The sequence below is a fragment of the Triturus cristatus genome, chromosome 3_2 (genome assembly GCF_964204655.1).
Source record: "Triturus cristatus chromosome 3_2, aTriCri1.1, whole genome shotgun sequence".
Lineage (NCBI taxonomy): Eukaryota > Metazoa > Chordata > Amphibia > Caudata > Salamandridae > Triturus > Triturus cristatus.
The window spans coordinates 381,048,976-381,069,973 of NC_140584.1; the positions used below are offsets into that span (position 1 = coordinate 381,048,976).

Consider the following 20,998-nt stretch of genomic DNA (forward strand, 5'->3'; position numbering starts at 1 on the left):
GCTGTGTTGCCACCCATGTATGACATCATGAAGGACGTTTTTGAAGCGTTGTCTTGAAATATGGCTGGTTTACAAAGGAAATGGAGTCTACTTTGATTGAGGAAGATTTCGAATTTCTTTGAGTCTCCATAGAAACGCTCTGGGGGGGCAAAAGGAACACCAGGGTTCTGTATGACATGAACTGTGGGGGTGGTGTCTGGGGGCTGTGGTGTTGCTGTGGGGGTGGTAAAGAAACAAGTGCCCTGTGACCCCACCCCTGGGGATGAGGCAGGTGGGGGAAGAGTCCACTCTTTAATATGTGAGCCCTTCCCGGAAGCATAGGACTTGCCGTTTCTTGAGATGCCCGCTACCTCTCTACGCAGGGTTCCAACCTCACTCCTTAGCTCTTGGGTTTCCTGTCGTGAGGTTTGTAGTTCCTGCTGAAGAGCGGTAAGGCTCTCCAACAGGGAGGCCAAAACCACATTGGTATCCATCGCTCAGGCTGACAAAAAGTCGTGGGCTTGACAATCTGTCGGATGCCAGTGGCTCAGTATGTGAGAAAGCCACTAACCTCTGAAGATCGTCAGCAGGAACGATGACATGTAGATTAGCCTCTCTCTTCCCAGAAGCGCAACCCCACATATAGTGAATGACACACTACCATGCGCAGAGGCACCCCGGGGAAAAGGGAAGTGGATAAAATAATAAACTCTGCAGACCAGACTGCTCCGTTGAGACCTGCTTCTTTCGTCAGGAGGCAACGCACAGCAAGAGGCGTAGGGGTTCCTCGAAGGTAACTAGGTGCACAACAAGAGACAAAAAGCAGGGGGTGTCAGGAGAAGACAGAACAAGAAACAACCCCCACCTTCCCGATCTCAGTATGGCTCCTCCCTACTCACAAGGCAACCACTGCAGTTCTCCAGTTGGAGGTAGGTAATAGTCTTGGGAAGATAAACACTGACGCCCCTTCTTTCGAGGGATTCAGAAGGAGCAAAGGGAGTCAGGATATTCGCTAAATGCAGCGTCGACCATACAGAAGTTCTTGCTGTTTCAATCACAGCTGCGGCATCATGGGATAGACTCAAAACAAGTGAGGCGAAAAGTAAAAACAAAAGCGTGACAGGGAACTTCCCACGAAAAGTGCTCCTGCGCTATTCTCATTTGAATACACCTAAATACCTGTAGCAGTGGCCCGTTGCAAGGAGCCTTGGAAGTGCAGATATCAGCCCTCGCATCTCTCCCAGCTGTTCTCCGGAAATAGTGCTTGCAGGCAACCCATGGATTGTGGACCACGGAGCTCCGGCAATCCAGCGGGGATTACCTTCTGCTCTGCCAAGCTCCGTGGCGGAAACAAAATGGGCGGAAACAAGCTGGGCTGCCACGTAGGGGAAACAGTACATGGAGCCTCGGCAATCCTGCGGGGAATACCATCCGCTATGCCGGGCTCCGCTTCAAGGCTCTCAGGGACGGCTGAATACGAAGGGCTCAGTGTTCGGAGGCTCGGCGGTCCGGCGGGAACTTCTTCCCATGCTCCCGAGCTCCGCGTCATCTGGGGACGTTTGTCAAGCCCCGAACCTCTTCAGAGAAGGGGCTTTGTAGCGTCCGCAGTGCCGGAGTTTACTTCCGGTGCACCGAAACCAGGGCTGCCGGGAGTTGTAGTGCCTTCTCCCGGCAACCGTGGAACGGGGATGCGTGCTTAGCGCTCCCCGCCCCTGCACGCTGCCCACGATCGCCACACGGACAAAGTCCGCCCGCCATGCTAATGGTGCCCATGGTATCAACTTAAAAATTCAAAAAAGTTAGTTTCTTACATCTGGTTTGGTGAGGATCAACTGTATCTAATTTTTACAAATTGCTCCCAGTGTAAGATTATCTGATTAGGTATTCTTTCCATCAAGACGTTGTTTAGAGGATTGACAAGTCATTCTCAGAAATCTTTTAAAGGGATTTCCATTAATACCTAAGGTTAATATTAAAACTCATCATGAATCAATTCACCTAATTATGCATCACTTAAATAAAAAAGTTTGTTTCATGATGTTTACATTTTTTAGGAGTTCTTTGCCAATATTTTAGAAGACGTTTTAATTTGATTACTGTAGCTCGTATTCCCTTGCGTAACATAAGGAGGTTTAAAATATTGTTTTATAATTTTTTTGAGTAATAACAATTAAAAATCATAGTATATATTGTTCACCTCTTTTAAAGTCTATATCAATTTTAAATAAACTTGAAATTTGGAACTAAACTTGGTGGAGAGACTATGATCGAATGTGATTCAGGATGAGAATATACAATGTGGTGTAGAGACTTTTTTCACAGGTAGATACATGTTGCAAGTTTTATTTTGCTTCTGCAAAATGTTTTTCTTTCGGTTATCTACCCAGTTGCACATAAGCATGCATTCAAAATGGTTTTGCAGCTACACCATTTAGTTGTTGACACTTTTAGGTACATGCATACAATGGTTCGCATAGTGTGTTTGCCTTCTAAAAATTGGAAGCTGGAGCTCTTCATAAATTTCATATCCAATTTGGTAGAAGATCAGTTAAAAGGTTAACTTTTCCTTGCACACATGTACAAATTCTTGCAACAGCAGTGATGTGCATATAGAAAATGGTTATCATTCTGCAAGAGGACACCATATTCAGCTTTAAGGTCAGATTTAGGTATAACAACTATTAGGAATAAATACAATGCAAGGTTTTTATTTTACCTATACCAAGCTGATTTGGAAGAAAAGGGAACAATCAGACATATAATAAAAAAGGTGCTTTATCAGGAGGCACCTGGGCTGTTGGTTACAGCGAGAGTTTAAATCTTAAACCAACTGGTAATTGAATGGGCACTTAATGGATAGGAGACAATGCTGGAAAGCACAGATACAACTACTGATGAGGAAATATAGTATGGAGGCTGATCCCACATTTTGTAAGAGATTCGACAGATAAAGTAACATGTATTATTAATTATTATAGCAATTGCTGATATTTATATTATCATGGATCAAGTGAATAGCAGGTGAACTCCGATGTGCTTTCCTTAAGTTTGCGCTAGTATAAGTCAAAAGCACACAGCAAGCATTCCTGTAAGTATACATGTGAGGTAGAAATGGGGTACATAGGAGATAAGAAACACAGACAGCTGGATAGTCTTCGGTTACATGCAAGTATTGACAGGCATCAGTTCTACCCAATGAAGGAGGTCTCAGTAGGAGGGACACCAAGGTTAGAGGATTGACAGGTAACTGCACTAACTGTGATAGCAAGGATGTATGTGTTATGTGAACCCCAATGGTAAGATGCATACAGCCATACCTGCTTCTTCCGTATAACAGCATTGGCAAGTACTGGAGCGATATGACAAGGTGGATATAACCTCTTGAGGAGCAAACACACATTAGAGCACTAACCCCCCAGTGGGGGATCAAGACAGAACCCTAACACCAGGGAAACATGAGGGAAAAACAAACAAATGTAGAGAATTCCAAAGTCTGAGTGCTGACTATCGAAAGCAGGACGCTAACAACACAATATCACTAGGTAATGTGACATCAATCTGACTCTGCTTATAAGGAATTCAAATGACTCGTCTAACCTTTGTGAAGGCCCAGTACCACCCTGCAAGTGTGCCCCAACCACCAAAAGCCCAAACTCCTAACTCACTGTTCGGATCAATGCAACAGAAACATAGTCAATGCTTTCCCTGACCCTATTAAATTTTACATGCATAGAGTACAAGCTTTTCAGGATATTCCTGACAGGTGGAAGTAGAGTGTCAAAGAGAAGGTCATTGATGCAAGTCTGTTCGTTGCTTTTGCAGCATTCGATACCAGTCGCTGTTCTATCACGATCTAGTTGATAGAGTTCCTCATAACACCAATACACAACCTGGGTATTCTGGATGGAGGGTTTGAATTATAACATGCATCCCTGCAGACGTCAAAGCTATAGAACTGGCACAGAACAACCACCAAATTACTAAACAAACAAAATCTAATGGTGAATGGTGTGTATCCCACATTTTGTCTGATAAAAGTACTGTTAAATGTTTAGCTGTTCGAACTGTTCGAACGCTTTAGAAACATAGCATGCATTATAAGATGTTTTCCAGTTCAGTGAGGTTGGAGTGCTTGTAGCTACCTTATGAAATTTATCATTTCAAAAGTTTATTTTTTTATCTTCTCAAGGTTACCTAGTTTTCACAATAATATGCTGGCAAGAAGAAATGTGGTTAATGATGGAGAAATGACCACTATAAAACCAGAATTTATACGTCAGTCTGAAAATTCAAATTTGCAGTGTGAGGTCATTTGAGGACTGTGGACCAAACATTGCGAGCATTTTGTTTGTGCTGCACACATAGTCAGCTAATTCCCACATACCTCCAGCGCACGGCATCTTCTTCACTATGCATCTCCTGCTTTCAGTTGTGACCGGACATACAGTTGTGTCTCCAGAAGGCGCGTGCAGGATCCGTCTACTTCGCTCTTCTGTGCCTTTCTTGAAACCACAAAGCTTCTTCTTCTTTGAACAGGGACCCCAAGGGCCCCACTCACTCATTTCACATTGCACTGTTGAACAAAACAAAACAGATGCTCTTCACACCCCTTACATCTTACATTTTCTTGTCTTTGTTTTTGTCTGGTTAAGCCTTGCCGATCTTTTCACACATGTATGACATTTATAGTACCCACGTACACCAACTAGCAAAGTACATTTTGGCCTTCTTTACAGTTCCTGTCTTATTTCTAAGGTGATAAGTACCCTTATTTTAAAACATTTTTACAACTCTAAAAACTTGCCATATTATACCAACATTTCTTGATGTTCTCATCCTTACATTATACCACCATTTGTTAATCTTCTCATCCTTACATTTTGTCATACACATGCTCTTGCTCTAGATCCTATTTACATCTTGTCACCTGAACTTTCACTCTTTTTATACCGTTGTAGATCAGAACATAACTTTTTAGATCTGGCTACTCCCTCTGGTTCTCCTTAACCCATTCATTTCCACTTTCCTCAGCAGTTCTTCTGTAACTTGTTCTATCACCTGCTGCCTGTATCCCTATCACTGTTCCAGACAAAGGCACATACACCCACTTACTCTACCACTGCTTAGTTTTATGTTTAAGTTTGTTTCAGATATTTTGTAGATTGTCTTCAATGAAGACAGTACATAACATACACAGTCATTAATAAGCTGTATTACACCATCACAATTAGTTCTAAAAGTTATGTTGCTGATCAGTGCACACTTAAAAATGCAGGACTTTGGTTTTATTTAAAACTTTATCATGCCTTTACAGAGAAACCTCCACTGAGAAAGATTTATTTAAAACAAGATGGACCTTAAAGTAACTCTTCTATAGAATATTCCTTTCAAATGTAAATACATTTCACCCACCTTATTGAAACCCTCCTAAACCGAGCCCTGAGCCCTAACTCTAACATTTGTCCCATTCTAACTGTAATCTGAGCCTTAGTGCTAACTGCTATTGTAACTTTGAACCTAAACCTAAGCCTAGCTTTAAGTTACCATGGATTGCAACCCAAAAAGGATCATTTACACAAACCCCTGCCTCATCTTGTTGTAGCATCTTTAATCTTGCTATTTAAATGTGTCTTTTAAATATTGAAATATATATTTTAGTAGGTTTAATTTTCTTTCCATGTGCCAAAAATTATTTTTCTTTTTAACAACCTTTCTCTCTAATGAGTTTTTTGTGTCTCTGTTATGACTGTTCTCTGTAGTTATTTCTTTGTTCAGGCTTCTCTGAAATATTGCAATCCTATTTTCTACTGTGTTATCTATCAGTCACCCTATGCCCTCTTCTGTCTCAAATTATTTCACATTTCCACCAGTCCTCTAAAATTTTGTAAATCAGTTTTTCACTTTTTCTTTTATATTTATTTTGAAAAAATGAAACTATCAGGAACAACTTCTGTCCACCCATTCTATTTGTCTATATGCCACTAATATATTTTGCAATTGTGCCTAATTTATATCCATAAAGTATATTTAAATAGAAACAACTACTAATAATTGTTTTCACATTGTTTACATGCTTTCTTTGATTATCCATTGTCTAACTCTTCTTTCAAACCCCGCATTTCACTGCCTTCCATATGCCCTGTGCTTAAATAACTTCATTTAGAATTTGGAAGAGTAGAGGTACTAACATTAATCAATGGTGCTACCACCCCATCAACCTTGCGTTCCCCCAGAGAGAGTCAGGGGAAGAGCACAGCCTCTGTTGAACCATCTGCCACAATCAAAAAACGTTTCTAAATGGGTGACGTTTGACAAGCCTGCTTGGCAAAGCCTTTTGTTTTTCAAGAATAAACTCCACCTCCTCCAATAAATCCACCACAGTGGCTATTCCACTGAAGGCAGTAAGATCTTTACCTCCCTGAGTGGGATCTCTAAATAAGCCAGGTGGTCTCCACTAGGAGAGTGGAGGGCATCATATCTGCAGACGTGCAGGCCGATGGAATGTCCACCACACAAGGCCCTTGATGTCTCAAATATTAGCATAATCTCAATAGTCTTTTGTTTCTCAGCTCTCTTTTCCACATTTCCTTCTTCTCCCCTCACTCCTACATTTAATGTGGTTGGTACTATTTCTATTTTTTTGCTGCTTTTACTATACAATTATCAGAAGGCAAAGATTCAAAATTATAGATTTGTCAGCAGTTAGTGCGCGTAAAACAATTTGGGATATTTTGACCCTTGTACATAAATGGGTAAGGTAATTGTTCACTGGCAAATTGCGTTACATTGGGCGGTTGTTGGTTAGCAGATGCACAATTATTGTAATTGTAATTATATAGTGCTTACTACCCCTGAAGAGGCGTAAAAGAGCCTTACAGCGAGTAGTATGTTACTCTGGAACCCACGGTTAGTGGTTAGTCCAGCGTTTATTGTTGGCTTATTATGATTAGTAATGTGCTCTCAAAAAAAATTGCATCCATTTATCCTAGTTACTTTTGTTATATAGTAATACCAGGTAGGTGTGATCATTAGTGGGGGCTCTATGGTTTCAAGTGAATGGTTGGTGGAATAGATGGGCTGATGGAGATTAGTTATTGTTAGATTACTGAGATGGGAATGTAAGAGGAGAGGATGTGATCTAAGAGATGAGGTATCAGCCAATTGCAGAATTACAATAAGAAGGATTGAGGCATACAGACATGAGAGTGAGAGGAGGCTATACTCAGAAATAGAATTCATGAGGGGTATGGAAGGAAAGAAGATGGATCACTCTGAAGAAAGAATGGAGAGTTATCAAGCGAGAGTAACTCAATGTCATCTTTTCATGCAGTGTTTAGGAGTACAGTGGGAGAAGGCTTTCTGAGTTAGCAAATAGATGGAGAATGTAAGCTGCAGAGAGTAACATTTTACAAGGTGTCCCATATGCAGCACAGGCAGCTTAAACATGTGATTCTAAGTGTATACATCATTCAAACACTAAGAGCCCTTGCCTGCTGTGTGCCAAGCCTTGGACAGCCCTCTTAAGCAAAGTCCGGATTATCCCAACCTTGGTACAGGGTCTGTATGCTGTACAAGGGGAGTTGACGTAGAAAAAGAGAAGTTCTTACTTAAATGTCTTCCTTCACTAATCTGTAAATAGAAGGTTTTTTAACTCACTCACTAAAAATTGGTTATTAGGCACTGGCTGAGAGTGTCTCGGCAATGCGCAAACAGATTTATTTAAACTCTGTTTTGCCACCTAATCCCATCCAAGGGTATGTTGTTTGTGACTATTGTAGTGTGTGCATATATATATATATATATACATGTGTGTAAGCAAAGCAGAGTAATGAAGGTTTATGGGTTCCATTTGGACGTCCTAGACATTTCTGTGCACAGGGTGGGCTGAAGTTGTTTTCCCAGACAGTGTATCAGGAAGCAGAAGTGAGGAGAGCTAGACAGTAAATTGTGGAAAAAGGAGACAAGGCTCCAATAGAAATTCAATTAGGTGCACTACCACTTGGTTGATGGTGGGGCTGAAGAGGGCTTCAGTCTGTTGTTCAGGGCGAGAAGGGTACTGTAGATGAGGACAGCCTTTTCTCTCTTTCCTGATCACTGTCTTTGTGGCTGTTCATAGCCAGATGCACAGTGCCTTTGTTGTGGCTGCTCCAGGCTGAAGAGTACCCTGCTGTGAGGAGGGACCTTAGAATAGCCAATAACGTGCTAATTCTGTATCTTCTGATTTTCCCTCATTCCCAGTTACATAAACTGGGAATTTGTATTGTTTACCAGCACAATTTGCACCAGGTTTGAATTGACACGAATCATGTGGGAAAACAGTAGGAACTACTATAACTGGAATCCTGTAATCAGGCACATAAATTAGGTTGAGTCTAGTTTAGGATTTATGCGGCTCTCGCAATATACCATCTTGTCAGCGTTTTAAACTTTCTATTGCAATTTAATTATGGATGTATTTTAATTGTAGACTCTTATACCAAACTTTACTCCATTATTTTTCTAGTACATTTATATTGTTGTAATTTGGTGTTGGGTTTATTCAGATGAACAGCATTGTGCCAGACATTGCTTAGTAAACATTTCACTTTACTGATCTGATGGCACAAAGTAAAGGTAGTGCTTAATCACAATATGCCTTTTTAATTCTAAAGACAGTAGCGCCAAGGGATGTTGAAGAAGAGCACATACTCGACTTTCAAAAGGAGATGTTATTCCCCAGTCTGGGTTTTGGCTAGTCTGCCCACTATCTTCATTGTTTCTTGCCACTGGATTGTTTGGAATTTGAGTCAACTAGATTGTCCTACCCATAGCTGGCAGGGGAGGAGTTCAATTTGTGCCATATTGTAGCACTTTCCACTGTGTTTCACTAACCCCGGCTAGTGTCTCGGCTATCATAGTTACTCACCAGGGCTGCTGCAATCCATAGTGCCATTGGCAGCAGCAAAACTCTCTGGGCAGGATGAATAACACTTCCCTTTGTGCAAGTACAAGCCTTCTTTGCACTTTGTGCAAAAGTTTTTGCTGAAACATGCCTCACAGTTTTCAATTTTGCATCCTGGGAAGAAAACACATTCAACATGTTAGATCCACAAAGATACCTGTTATTATTCTACAAAAATGTTTATAACACTTCATACTGCTTTTATTCTGTTTCAAACTTCGAAGGGACAGGCACGTGAATTGGCCTTTCCATAAGAGTGGAAAAATTATGCTTTTTCATCTGCGGTAGGCATATGCAAAACTTAGGGAGTTCTGCCTGTTTCTGAAACTTCTGCATCAGAATACCCTGAGTTAAAAAATCAGGTGAGAATGCCCTGCAGCGCAAACTTTAATAGTTCCATGCAATGCGGAACACAAGGAAGGAATAATACTTGTTACATCCAGAATTGTTAGGGGTCGCACAATGTAATTGTTTAATTGAAATTGAATTAAGCCTATTGTCTGGTTTAGGATGCATGCGGAAGCCAGCTTATCTGCAGCGGTCTCTCCGCTATGGAAAGGCTGGCGGGGATTGTGTTTGGGGGCTGTTGCGGTCCCCCCTCATGTTGGTGGTGTGTAGGTGCACTGGGGTACCCCCTCTACTTTTCACTGCACCAAGTGGCAGGCACTTTGCTGTGCCTGCCACATAGTGCAGTGAAATGCACAACATGCTCGTTTTTGCAACGCAGCGGTGCTGCTGCCAGCACCGCCCGCAACAATGTTAAAGCTGCGGAATTTGACCGCTGCGGTGGCGGGCCCATCATAATACAACGGGTGGGACCACTGGAAGTATGGCAGACGGACCCAATCACTGCCATGCGTGCGGCGGTCACATCATAATACCATGGGCGGGACCGCCGCATTCATGGCGGTCATACCCAATCTCCGCTATGGTGGCGGCCGGAAAAAATCAGACTGCCATCATAATGACCCCCTTAATCTTCTTCCTAGGTGAAAAAAATTTGAATTTCACCAGTTTCAAGGTTTGCCCGGTCATTTCACCCTGATCTACTTACCCGATTCAAACTCGTGACCTGCCAATCACAGCAGATCTTACCATCGAGCACATGACAAATCATCAAAGGTCTCCCAAGTTGAATCTGCGCACTCACTAAGTTCTATCCGACATTACCAAGCATTTATATATAGGGTAAAAGTGATGGATGCCAGAAATGCTGAGTCTACTTTTAAAACACTGGAAAGCACTCACAGTAACATTCTAGTCTACAATTAGTTTGTATGTGGCATTAAAGAAGGATACCAAGGGCCCGATTCACAGAACTAACTTAAGACAAAATCCTAAACTTACTACCATTTTGGTATTCACAGAAGGCACTTACTCATTTTGGTATTCACAGAAGGCACTTACTCATTTCGGTATTCACAGAAGTTAGGAGTCCTAACTTTAGGACTCCTAAATGCCTTCTGTGAATACCGAAAGTCTTAAAATTAGGATTTTTCTCAGTTTAGTAGTAGTATAGTTAGGACTCCTAACTTGAGGACTCCTAAATGCCTTCTGTGAATACCGAAAGTCTTAAAATTAGGATTTTTCTCAATTTGGTAGTCCTAAAAATCCTAATTTTAAGACTTTCGGTATTCACAGAAGGCATTTAGGAGTCCTCAAGTTAGGAGTCCTAACTATACTACTACTAAACTGAGAAAAATCCTAATTTTAAGACTTTCGGTATTCACAGAAGGCATTTAGGAGTCCTAAAGTTAGGACTCCTAACTTCTGTGAATACCGAAATGAGTAAGTGCCTTCTGTGAATACCAAAATGAGTAAGTGCCTTCTGTGAATACCAAAATGGTAGTAAGTTTAGGATTTTGTCTTAAGTTAGTTCTGTGAATCGGGCCCCAAGTGTATGCAAAGAAGTACTGGTCCCACTCTCGTGGCGGAGTCCAGCCTCAATGACATTGAAATAGTCCAAGAGGTACATGTGTTCCCAAGCACAAGGAACATTGTGGTAATATGGTGTGGGCTGGATCTTTGAGGGCCAGTTCTAAATAATGGTATTGTAGGCAGTTACCATGTGGCAACATTAAAAATGGCTATAAAAGAAGGCCAGATTCCCAAAAATCATCCCAAAAAATGCTATTATTGCTAAAGAGAAAGAGATTGCTCAAACATAAAATATGTTAGCGTGCCTGCGGCCCTGATAACCTTGAGTTGGAGCTGACTATTTTGGGGCGCGGTCAAGATATCTCAACCCGGCCCTGTGTGCTCTTTTCTCCATAAAGCCAGGCATCAGCCACAGTCTGTAATCCTCAGAAAATCTTAAAAATTGTAAAATTGGGGGGCGTGGCAAATTTTTCTCATCCTGAACCAATGAAATGTCAATTCCTGAGGCTCATAGCTAATTTTTGGTAATATTTTCTTACAGCTGAGGATGTCCTGCGGCAGTAGGGGACATTTTCTGGCATAAAATTGGTGCATTAACCCTGTTTCTGTGAATAAGAGACCGGATGCTTGGAGCTGATGTAATTTCAAGATGTCGCCAGCCTGAAGCTGGCTGGAGGAACTGAACACTCTGATCATGAAGAAGAAGCTCTAAGCAGAGACAATGACTGCTCAATCATTGCCACGGAGTCCTTAAAGACTTTTTTCCCATGCTCACCTAACTGCTTCCTCACAAAAAAAATGTGTGTCTGGATCTGCAACTCTCAATCCGCAGCATGTGGAGTACTGCAAAGCTCATCGAAATGCCAAGATTACCATACTAGAGGTTATAGGTAAATGATAAGTGGGGCTGATAATGGTGACAATCATTATGAAAATAAGAGTCTACTCAAGCTTTGTGAGATTCATCTGAGCCCTCTCTGCTCTATTATCAAATAGTATATTCATCTAGTATCCATCTTGGAAGAGGGATATAAGTAAAGAGCAATGACAGATTAACCAGTGTTAAAATGCAAGGCTACATGAGCACTTTCTCAATGAAAGTGCATTTGCATTTGGAAGAATGGCTGAGTCTCTTTACAAACTGCTCTCGTAGGAAACAATACCATTGGAAGGCAGAAATCACAAGGATAATGTAAGAGTTCTCAGCCTTGCGGAAAGAATGGAAACTGCTCCGTGGAATTTCTGGTCTTGTATACTGTTGATTACTAAACTTATCATCCAAAATAATTTTAAGATTGAAAGAGCACACCAAACACCATCACATGTCCCCAAAACCAGTTTAAAGACCAGAACAATGGTATTTCACCCCTTACAATATCAACAAAATGGTGGAAAAGGTGTTCAACTTGAACCTTTAGTTTAAGGTTTGTGAAAGGTACTCATATGAAACACTTGGCTATGAGATATGGTTTTAGAGGCCAATCAAAAATGATAAAGTTGGTGTCTTGGTTATACAAACCCATCCTCTCTGTGACTAATGACGACACGCCAGATCAGAGAGTTATATGGGAGGAGGCATTTGGACAGCGGTTCCGAGGGAAGGAATGGGCTGAAGCACTAAAACAAGTACACAGGGCTTCGAGGAGCACTTGATACAAATAAACACAATTTAATTATTTGCATTCCACGTCCCACACATGAAATGGATTGGTCTGGAACTGATGCAGTTTTGTTCACAGGTGGTGTCTAATCTTCAAAGCATGCTCAATAGGTCAGACAGCAACACACATGGTGAAAAAAAAAAGGACGGCAATAGATTCCTTGACCTGGCACTGGTCCTCATACGCAGGTAATTTATGCTGCACTGGTGCTCATCGCAGAGCAGGTGGAAGAAAACAGTGCACAATAGGAGATAGCTGAGCGTTCAGCCTTATGTAATGTACAGCCTCAGGAAGTGTGGAAGAAACCAGTTGCACATGTGTGAGCAGAGGTTGTCGAGCCCTTTACAGATACTGAAAGCTGAGTTCTGTCTTGATGACAGTTGGGTACAGAGATTCCCATGCTGTCAAATAATGATCCAGCGAACTATTCAACATGTTATCTGGTGTAATATCTTTACGGGCTGCATACTAGGCTGAGATGAAGTAAAAAACGTGATTGAGCCTAACAACATCTCTCACTGTGCTGGTTATTGTCATTGTAAAGCATTGTACTACTTGGGAAACATCCTTTACATCGCCTGCGATACATCGCATGCCATTACAACGCGGTCATTATAACGACCGCGTTGTTACATAGCAAACGATTACAACGCAAGTTGTTACAACAACTTGCTGTAGGGGGCAGAAGGTGTTGGAATTCAAATCCAATACCTTCCCTACTGTTGCACAGACTGAAGTTGAAATAGTAAATGATACTATTCCAGCATCCAGCGCCCCCTACAGCAAGGCGTTGTAACGACTTGCATTGTAATGGTATGCGATGTAACAACGTGGTTGTTGTAACGACCCCGTTGTAATGGAATACGATGTATCGCTTGCATTGTTACATCGCATATTCTACTACTATAGAACAGGAGCAGGGTACTATTATGTCCAGCCTCTTGCAAGTAACTGCTGACAATGAATGCATGTAGCTAATGCGTAATTCGGATGTAATGGTTTGTTCAGCGACTAGAAAAGTTAAAAAAAATATATTAAAAAAAAAAGAATGATAATCACTCAGAGGGGTGTAACCCGGTCCCTTAATGACCCAGATTACACTTTTTGGATAACTGCCTTGAATCTGGAATAGATGCCTGAATAAGTACATTGCAGCCTAATCACAAAGGTAATTTAATACATGACTAAATCAGCTATATTAAATTTACTCGGACGGAAGGGCTCCGAATGATGGTCGGAGCCCTTCCGACCGAATCGGACCGTGTCGGCCAGATTCCTTTCCGACCGAGCCATTCTGATGGGCTCGGTCGGAAAGGAATCCGACTCGGATTTCCGGATGGCTGACGACAGGCTCGGAGAGCCCGTCCGCTGTCCAGAAATCCCTCATTACTCCCCTGGCCGCCTCTTTATGACCGAGGGAGTACGAGGGCAGTCTTTCACTGCCTTTTCGTGCTGGTATTTCCAGCACAAAAAGGCAGTCAGAGACTGTCTTTGGGGGTCCCCAGTAGGGCCCCCATGGGTGCGAGGCTGCCGAATGGCGGCCTGGGTGCACCTATGGTGCCCCTCTGTGGATCCCTGCACCCGTTGGCAGGCACCTTGGGGTGCCGGCCACAGGGTGCAGGGATGAACTGCAACCCTGCTTTTCACAATGCAAGCATGCATTCCGCTCGGAATGCATGCTTGCATTGTGAAGTATACGCGTGCGACCGAACCCTGTTCAGTCGCATCGTACTTGCAGGGCCGAAACCGATGACAGCAGGTCGGTCGGTTACGGCTCCTGACCGATGTCGGCCCAACCTGAGTCCGTCCAACATCAGAATCAGCCCCTTTGTAGTAAATTCAATAGATTTGGCTATTCCCTATTTCCAAATGTTAATTTGCTACAAAGTCTAGACTTAGTTGAGTCTAAAGTTACTATTAATAACTTTTAAAGTATAAGTGGATATTTCTTCCACCAGACGGAGATCTCCCTATGGCAGTACTCTTCAAACTTTTTAATGCTGCGCCCCCCCAGTAAAAAAATAAAATTCATCGGACCCACCTCAGATTTTTTACAACTTTTCTATTAAGCTGGTAAAGTTTAGATATGTCTCGACTTATTTAAACATGAGACCTATTTAAACATTGCAGTTAAGTTCTGTTACCATTTTAAAAATACAACCAAATACATGATTTCAAAAGAGACTATTCTGGTCAGGCAGGCCTTACTAACGTAGAAAATGTGCAAAACCACAGTGTGATTATTAGAAATGGGGTTGGGGGTTTCGAAGAATATTTGGAGTCCCTTCCCTTTTGACACATACCCCCAGCTAGGATATAAATGACAGAAGAAGCTAGTGATGGCCCTTTACAGACTGGCATACTGCCGCTCATGTTTCCCCCTCTTAAAACAAAGCACTGCTATCAGCATAATGCTTCTTTTGGCCAGAGCCTAACCCCCCACCCCGCCGGATCACTTGAGGCCCACCTAGGGGGGCCCGTCCCCCAGTTTAAAGACTCCTGCTCTATGGTAAAGTTTAAGTAAATTTTATTTAAAATTTTAAAATGTATTAAACTTAGAAAAAAACGAGTTAAAATATTTTATGTTATATATCAATGTAAATTGTTTTTATGTATTTATTTTAAATTTGGAACATAATTTAAAAATGCTCCAGCACTATGAACTCAATTTCAAATTACATATTTAATTAATTTAAATATCTTAATCAATTTCTTTTTTAAAGATTCTTTTTAAATTCCACCTAAAGTAAACTGTTTATATATCTTTAATTTGTATTAAAATATGTGAATAGAATGAATTTACATGAATGGAATTATTAGCATTAAATTGAATGTATGTATATTTGAAAAAGTTTAAATAAATATAAATTGACAATTTTTTAATGGGGGTTTGTTGCAGTACTTTTGAGTGGACATGTGTGCTGCTGGACTTACTCCAAGACTGATCTGGATTACATTTACAACTGTTAGTGGCCTTTTGGGCTGCTGTAACTTTAGAAGTGTGTTTGTGAATAGCAATGGGCTTACTCTTTCATTAGCTGGGTATTTGTATTAGTATGTCCCTCCCAATACCGCTCCTAGTCACTCACTAAACTCCTCCTTAGTCCTCCTTAAATCCTTCAAATTTTGCAGAATACATTCCCCATTTCCCCCCACTACCCTAGCGACTCTCTATTTACTCCTAAGGGCTCGATTGCGATCTCGCTAAGAAAGCCCTCCGTATGACTCGGATTCAGAGGGCTTTCCTAGTGAATTGCGCTGTGCGAGTCCGACCGGTTCGCTCGGACTCCCATTGAACTCTATGAGCCTGTATACCCATACGTACACAGGCTTCCATAGCAAAAAAGGGGTGGGTGGGGAAAAAAGTACAATAACCCCATGCTACCCGCCACCCTGTACATGCTTAGATCGGGGGGACGCATGTACACGTCCCCCACGGCCAATTCGGAGGGCTCGGGGTGAAGTATGATTCCAACAGCCATTTCGTCTCGGTGAGACCTAGTCCATACAGCTGTCCGAATCGTGCATCGTATTTGCTTGTTCGGAATCCGGCTCCATTGCGTGGCACGATTCAGTTCAGAATGAGTCGGACGGACAGGATCGGGTTGGGAAACGCGGACTAAGATCTTGGCATCGTACTTGGTCGTTCAGAACGGGGGACAACTCGGTCGGAAACATAGAGGTCCATTAGGATGGCATGCGGAAAAGCACCCTGACCGCCATGGTAGCGGGAAAACACCACCCGCCAGGACCGCGGGAAAACCGCTGGTCCAATTATTATGCTCCGCAGTGGAAATCCGATCGCGGCGGTCGGATAGCAGCAGTTAACATTGTGGCGGGTGGCGCTGCCAGCAACACCGCCGCGATGTCCAAACAAGCATGTCCTGCATGTCCCTGCACTGTGTTGCAGGCACTGCACAGTGCCTGCCACCTGGTACAGGGACATGTCAAGTGCACTCACACACCCCCCCAAAACATTGGGGGTCCGCAATGGACCCCCGGAGACATTCTCCGCATGCCTTTCCATCACGGTTCCACCGTCGCAGAAAGCTGGCTACCGCCGGCACCATAATCGTGCCGGCGGTGCATGGCCCTGATCCGCCACAATTGTAGCGGTCCAGCTCCGCACACCAGGCAAGTGGCGGACTGCAACCGGCGGAAAAGTGCCGGGCGGGAAATCACACCGCTGCGGTCACGACCGCAATGCTAATCAGACCGGCGGTGTTCAGGGCTTTGATGGCGGGCGGATTTCCACCACCGGTACGGTGATTGCTACCACCCGCCCGGCAGAGGACATCCACCCTCCATCCTAATGGACCACACAGGCTCCGAATCGGATTCGCACATTCCGGTACCCATCTGGAGGCCTTCTGAACGACATTGGAATCGAGCCCAAGGTAGTAAACTTGCTTATGTTGAGATCTCCCTAATAAAAAGATGGTTGTGATGGAGAAGGAGATTTACACCTTTAGGTTTGTAAATTGCAAGTAATTATTACAACTGTACTGCAAAATTCACTTTGTGAATCAGGCCTTTTATCTTTATCATTAACTTTAGTCTAGCATTGATTGTATGATCTCAGAACTTTTTAGATCATTCTCTTATGTAGTCCTGATTTGATTTAATAGGCTTGTTTAAATTTAATGTTGCAACTGGACATGAGTTAATAGTACTTCCATACATACACAATGTGGTAACAATGAGATATATGCTGTGTTTGTGTTTAAAGCAGCTGCGATATTTGTTGTTGGTTTGTGCTTTTAGGTGGTGGAGATTGAGTGGACTACTAAGAAGATTTCCTCACATTAATTATAATCTTTCACATGGTTTAAATGGATATGAGGAACTGTCTGGTCTTCAGAGGTTGGATGGTTTAGATTGTATGCATACCTTATCCAGTGGAGGAGAGGGTGGATTTAGGGAATGAGTTTCGCCTTTCTTCTATTTCACTTTTACTTTCTTTACTCCTTTCTTCCCTCTCTTTTGCAACAGATCATATTTAGCATTGATTATCTATTTATTAATGGACACCCCATTAATGATATCATGAGCCCTATAAAGAGCCATTCTGTATATTGGACAATAATATCATAACCCTTACCGGTAATATGAAGAGAACATGTTGTAAACTAAAACATTAACAATCGATTCAGATCTATTGTGTGAATTGAGCAATATCAATTTAAAAGAAAATACTATTAGGAGCTACTTTGAAGAGAACAAGTTGTCTGAAATTAATAATGTAAAGCTATTAGATGCTATGAAAGTCACAGTTTGAGGCAAGATTATTAGCGAATCTGCTAGAGCAAATAAAATAAGGATATTAGAGTAAGACGCGTAGGGCCACATGTGTCAAGCATTTTTGCGTTCGCAAATGGGTCAATTCTCAGAATTGGCCCGTTTTTGAACGCAAAAAATGCTTTTCACATGTATCAAACAATATTTTGTGATTCGGTATCCTGTTACTGAATCGTAAAATGGGTTTGTGACTCCGGATTTGGAAGGGGCAGGTTTAGGGAGTGCCTTCCAAATACCGAATCGCTGCGGTATGTATAAATGTTTGGTGACCATGAATGCGATCGCAATACATTCGCATTTACCACCATTTCCAAGTTGGTGGTAACCCATTCGCAAAGAGGAAGGGGTCCCCAAGGGACCCCTTCCCCTTTGTGAATGTATGTAAAATATTTTTATAAGAGCAGGCAGTGGTCCCACAGACCATTGCCTGCTCTTAAAAACTGAAAAGTGAACTATTCATTTTTTTTCTAAACGCAACCAGTTTTCCTTTAAGGAAAACGGGCTGCATAAAGATTGCCTTATTTAAAAACAATCACGGACATGGTGGTCTGCTGACCCCAGCAGGCCACCATCCCCGTGATTGTAGCGATTCCTAGGGGGTTGCAAATTGCAACCTACCTCATTAATATTAATGAGGTGGTCGATTTGTGACTCCCTACGAATCCTTATATGAAACTCTTGGAGTTTCATACGTTTGTAATAGCGTTTACCTAATTGCGATTTGATTAAAATCGCAATTAGGTAATTGTATTACAAATGTTGAAGCATGTGGCCCGTAGTAACTAATAATAAAAAGCCTTGAGCAAAACTAGTGTGAAAACCAAGATCAATTCTTATTTGAAGAACAAAAACTATTAAAATACAAGTACATCTTAGCACAATATTTGGCCTGAAGCATGTCCTGGTGCTTATCGCAATTATTTCATCCACACAAAATGGATTTATGTAGCAAAGACATTCCAAAAATAATATCAGATTGCTTTCTAATATAATTATGCTCTTCAGCTGCTGTATATATGTTTGATGTAGAAAAAATATTTGACAGGGTTTCATAATTTTCTTTTAAGTGCCTTTTTGGAAAAAGTAAACATAAAACACTTTGGGGCCTATTAGGATGGCGGTCGGAAATTCTCCCCGACTGCCATGGTAGCGGGAAAAGATCGCCCGCAAGGACCGCGGCACAACCTCCGGTCCAATTAGGATGCTCTGCAGTCGAAATCCGGCCGCGGTGGTCTGATTCTGGCGATTAACACTGCGGCGGTTGCTCCTGCCAGGAGCACCGCCGCGGTGTGAAAAGGAGTATGTCATGCATGTCACTGCACTGCCACCTGGTAGAGGGACATATTGGAGGTACCCCCCAGTGCACCCACCCCCCAACACATTGGGGGCCCGCAATAGGCCCCCAGAGACATTCTCCGCATGCCTTTCCATGGCGGTTCCACCGACGCGGAAAGGCTGGCTACCGCTGGCATCATGATCATGCCGGCGGAGCCTGGCCCTGCACCGGCATCATTGTCGCGGTCCAGTTCCGCCCACTAGGCATGCGTGCGAACTGGTACCGGCGGAAAAGTGGCAGGCGGAGATTCTCACCGCCATGCTAATGGGACCGGCGTTCTTCAGGGATGTGATCGCAGGCGGATGTCTGCCGCCCGTCCGGCAGTTGCCACCGCCAGCCCGGCGGCGGCCAACTGTCCGCCATCCTAATAGACCCCTATGTTTTGACAGAGGTTATGGCATTTTACGGGTCACCTCTGACCTAAATTAAAACAATTTGAGTTAGCTCAGAATTCTTCCCCTAAAGAAGAGGCACAAGATAAGGCTGTCCTATTTCCCACTTCTCGTTTTTATTGCACTGGAACCCCTCTTGATTGCATGTAAATATTGGTTTCTCTGAGATTAGTATTTGAAACAATTCTTATACTTTGCCTGCATACATGGATGATATAATTCTGTTATGTCCCAAGTTGACATCTTATTCTCTGAAATATTACACAATATGGCTGATTACTTTGATTTTCAGGGTATTGCCTAACCAAATTTATTTAATAATTAATGTCTCAGAGCATTCACTGCCATGAGCTTTGATACAAAATACAAATCTTAAATGGCAATTGGGTCTGGTTGTATATCTTGGAATATCTTCCTCAACAGATATGCAGGAAACAATCCAACACAACGCAGAATATGTCATGAAAGTAGGAAATATTGAGGATTCATGGTCTCCTAAATTATTAACATTGGGGACTGACTCTAAGCAGACCCATTATTTATTACACCACACCTTTCAAGTGTTTTTTTAAAACATTGATTACTTTATTAATAAATTCATGCGGGGAAATAAAAAACCGAGAATACCAATAAAAAATTGAGGAGACACAAAAAAGATGGAGGGGTCAGATTGACAAATACCACTCATCCTTCCTTGCCTCTAAAGGGACATTGTGACTCCATACATGAGAAATTGGTTAATACTTGCCTCAGTGGCTGGAAATAGAGAAAGATTAGGTGTACCTGATCCCACAATTATCATTAATTATAGCCACTAATAATCGAATAATAAATGTTACACAGATTTCAGATGCTGCGAAGACCTAAAAGTTTAAAGGAAGATCATTTAAAATCCATAAATTCTTGCACAGTGCTACAATGCCAGAATCACCATGTTTATTGGCATTGTAAGAAATGTTTGAATGTAAATGTCTTAGGCACTACCAGTGTAGTATACAGAGGAAACAATGGCTTATTTTCTAACAAAACCTAGTTATTTATGGCATGTGGGTGCGTCTGGATATTTGGTAGAATTCACCTGTGGGTCTGACAATCCGTGATGTATCCTTGCTGGGCCTCCGTATGGCACTAGCATTACACTGTGTACTTTGCAACTGAAAATCACTGAGAAGCATATCGCAATCTTTATGGAGAGCTTGGATATGTATTGTGTGTAGATGTGATGTAACATACAGGATAGGCTCTGTTTTTAAATGTTTGGAAGTCAGAAACATTTGGGAAAAACTGGATATATACCTGCTCAACAAAAGCACTACAATGGATGTCAAAAAAGAAAATAGTAACATTCAGTATGAGGTTCAACCTCCTTGCTTTGATGGGGAAGAGGTGGTGAGGATGCCTTGATTACGGTAAGGGTAAATCTTTCTATAAGTGACATATAGGGGCCGATTCCGATGGCCGGTCGGACAGCTGTCCGCAGCCATACCGTGCGACCGACATGTACCCGGAGCCG

General features: G+C 42.2%; 1 protein-coding gene across 2 annotated transcripts in view; it reads right to left on the minus strand.

Annotated features, from left to right (window-relative positions):
* Positions 1 to 20,998, minus strand: part of RSPO1 (R-spondin 1) — a 572,802-nt gene that overhangs the window by 32,388 nt on the left and 519,416 nt on the right. For both annotated transcript variants that reach the window (XM_085647902.1, XM_085647903.1), the window contains 2 exons: positions 8,885 to 9,034; positions 4,364 to 4,552 (listed from right to left, as the gene is read on the minus strand). In XM_085647902.1, the coding sequence (XP_085504028.1) occupies positions 4,364 to 4,552; positions 8,885 to 9,034 (339 nt within the window). The remainder of the gene's footprint in view (positions 1 to 4,363; positions 4,553 to 8,884; positions 9,035 to 20,998) is intronic.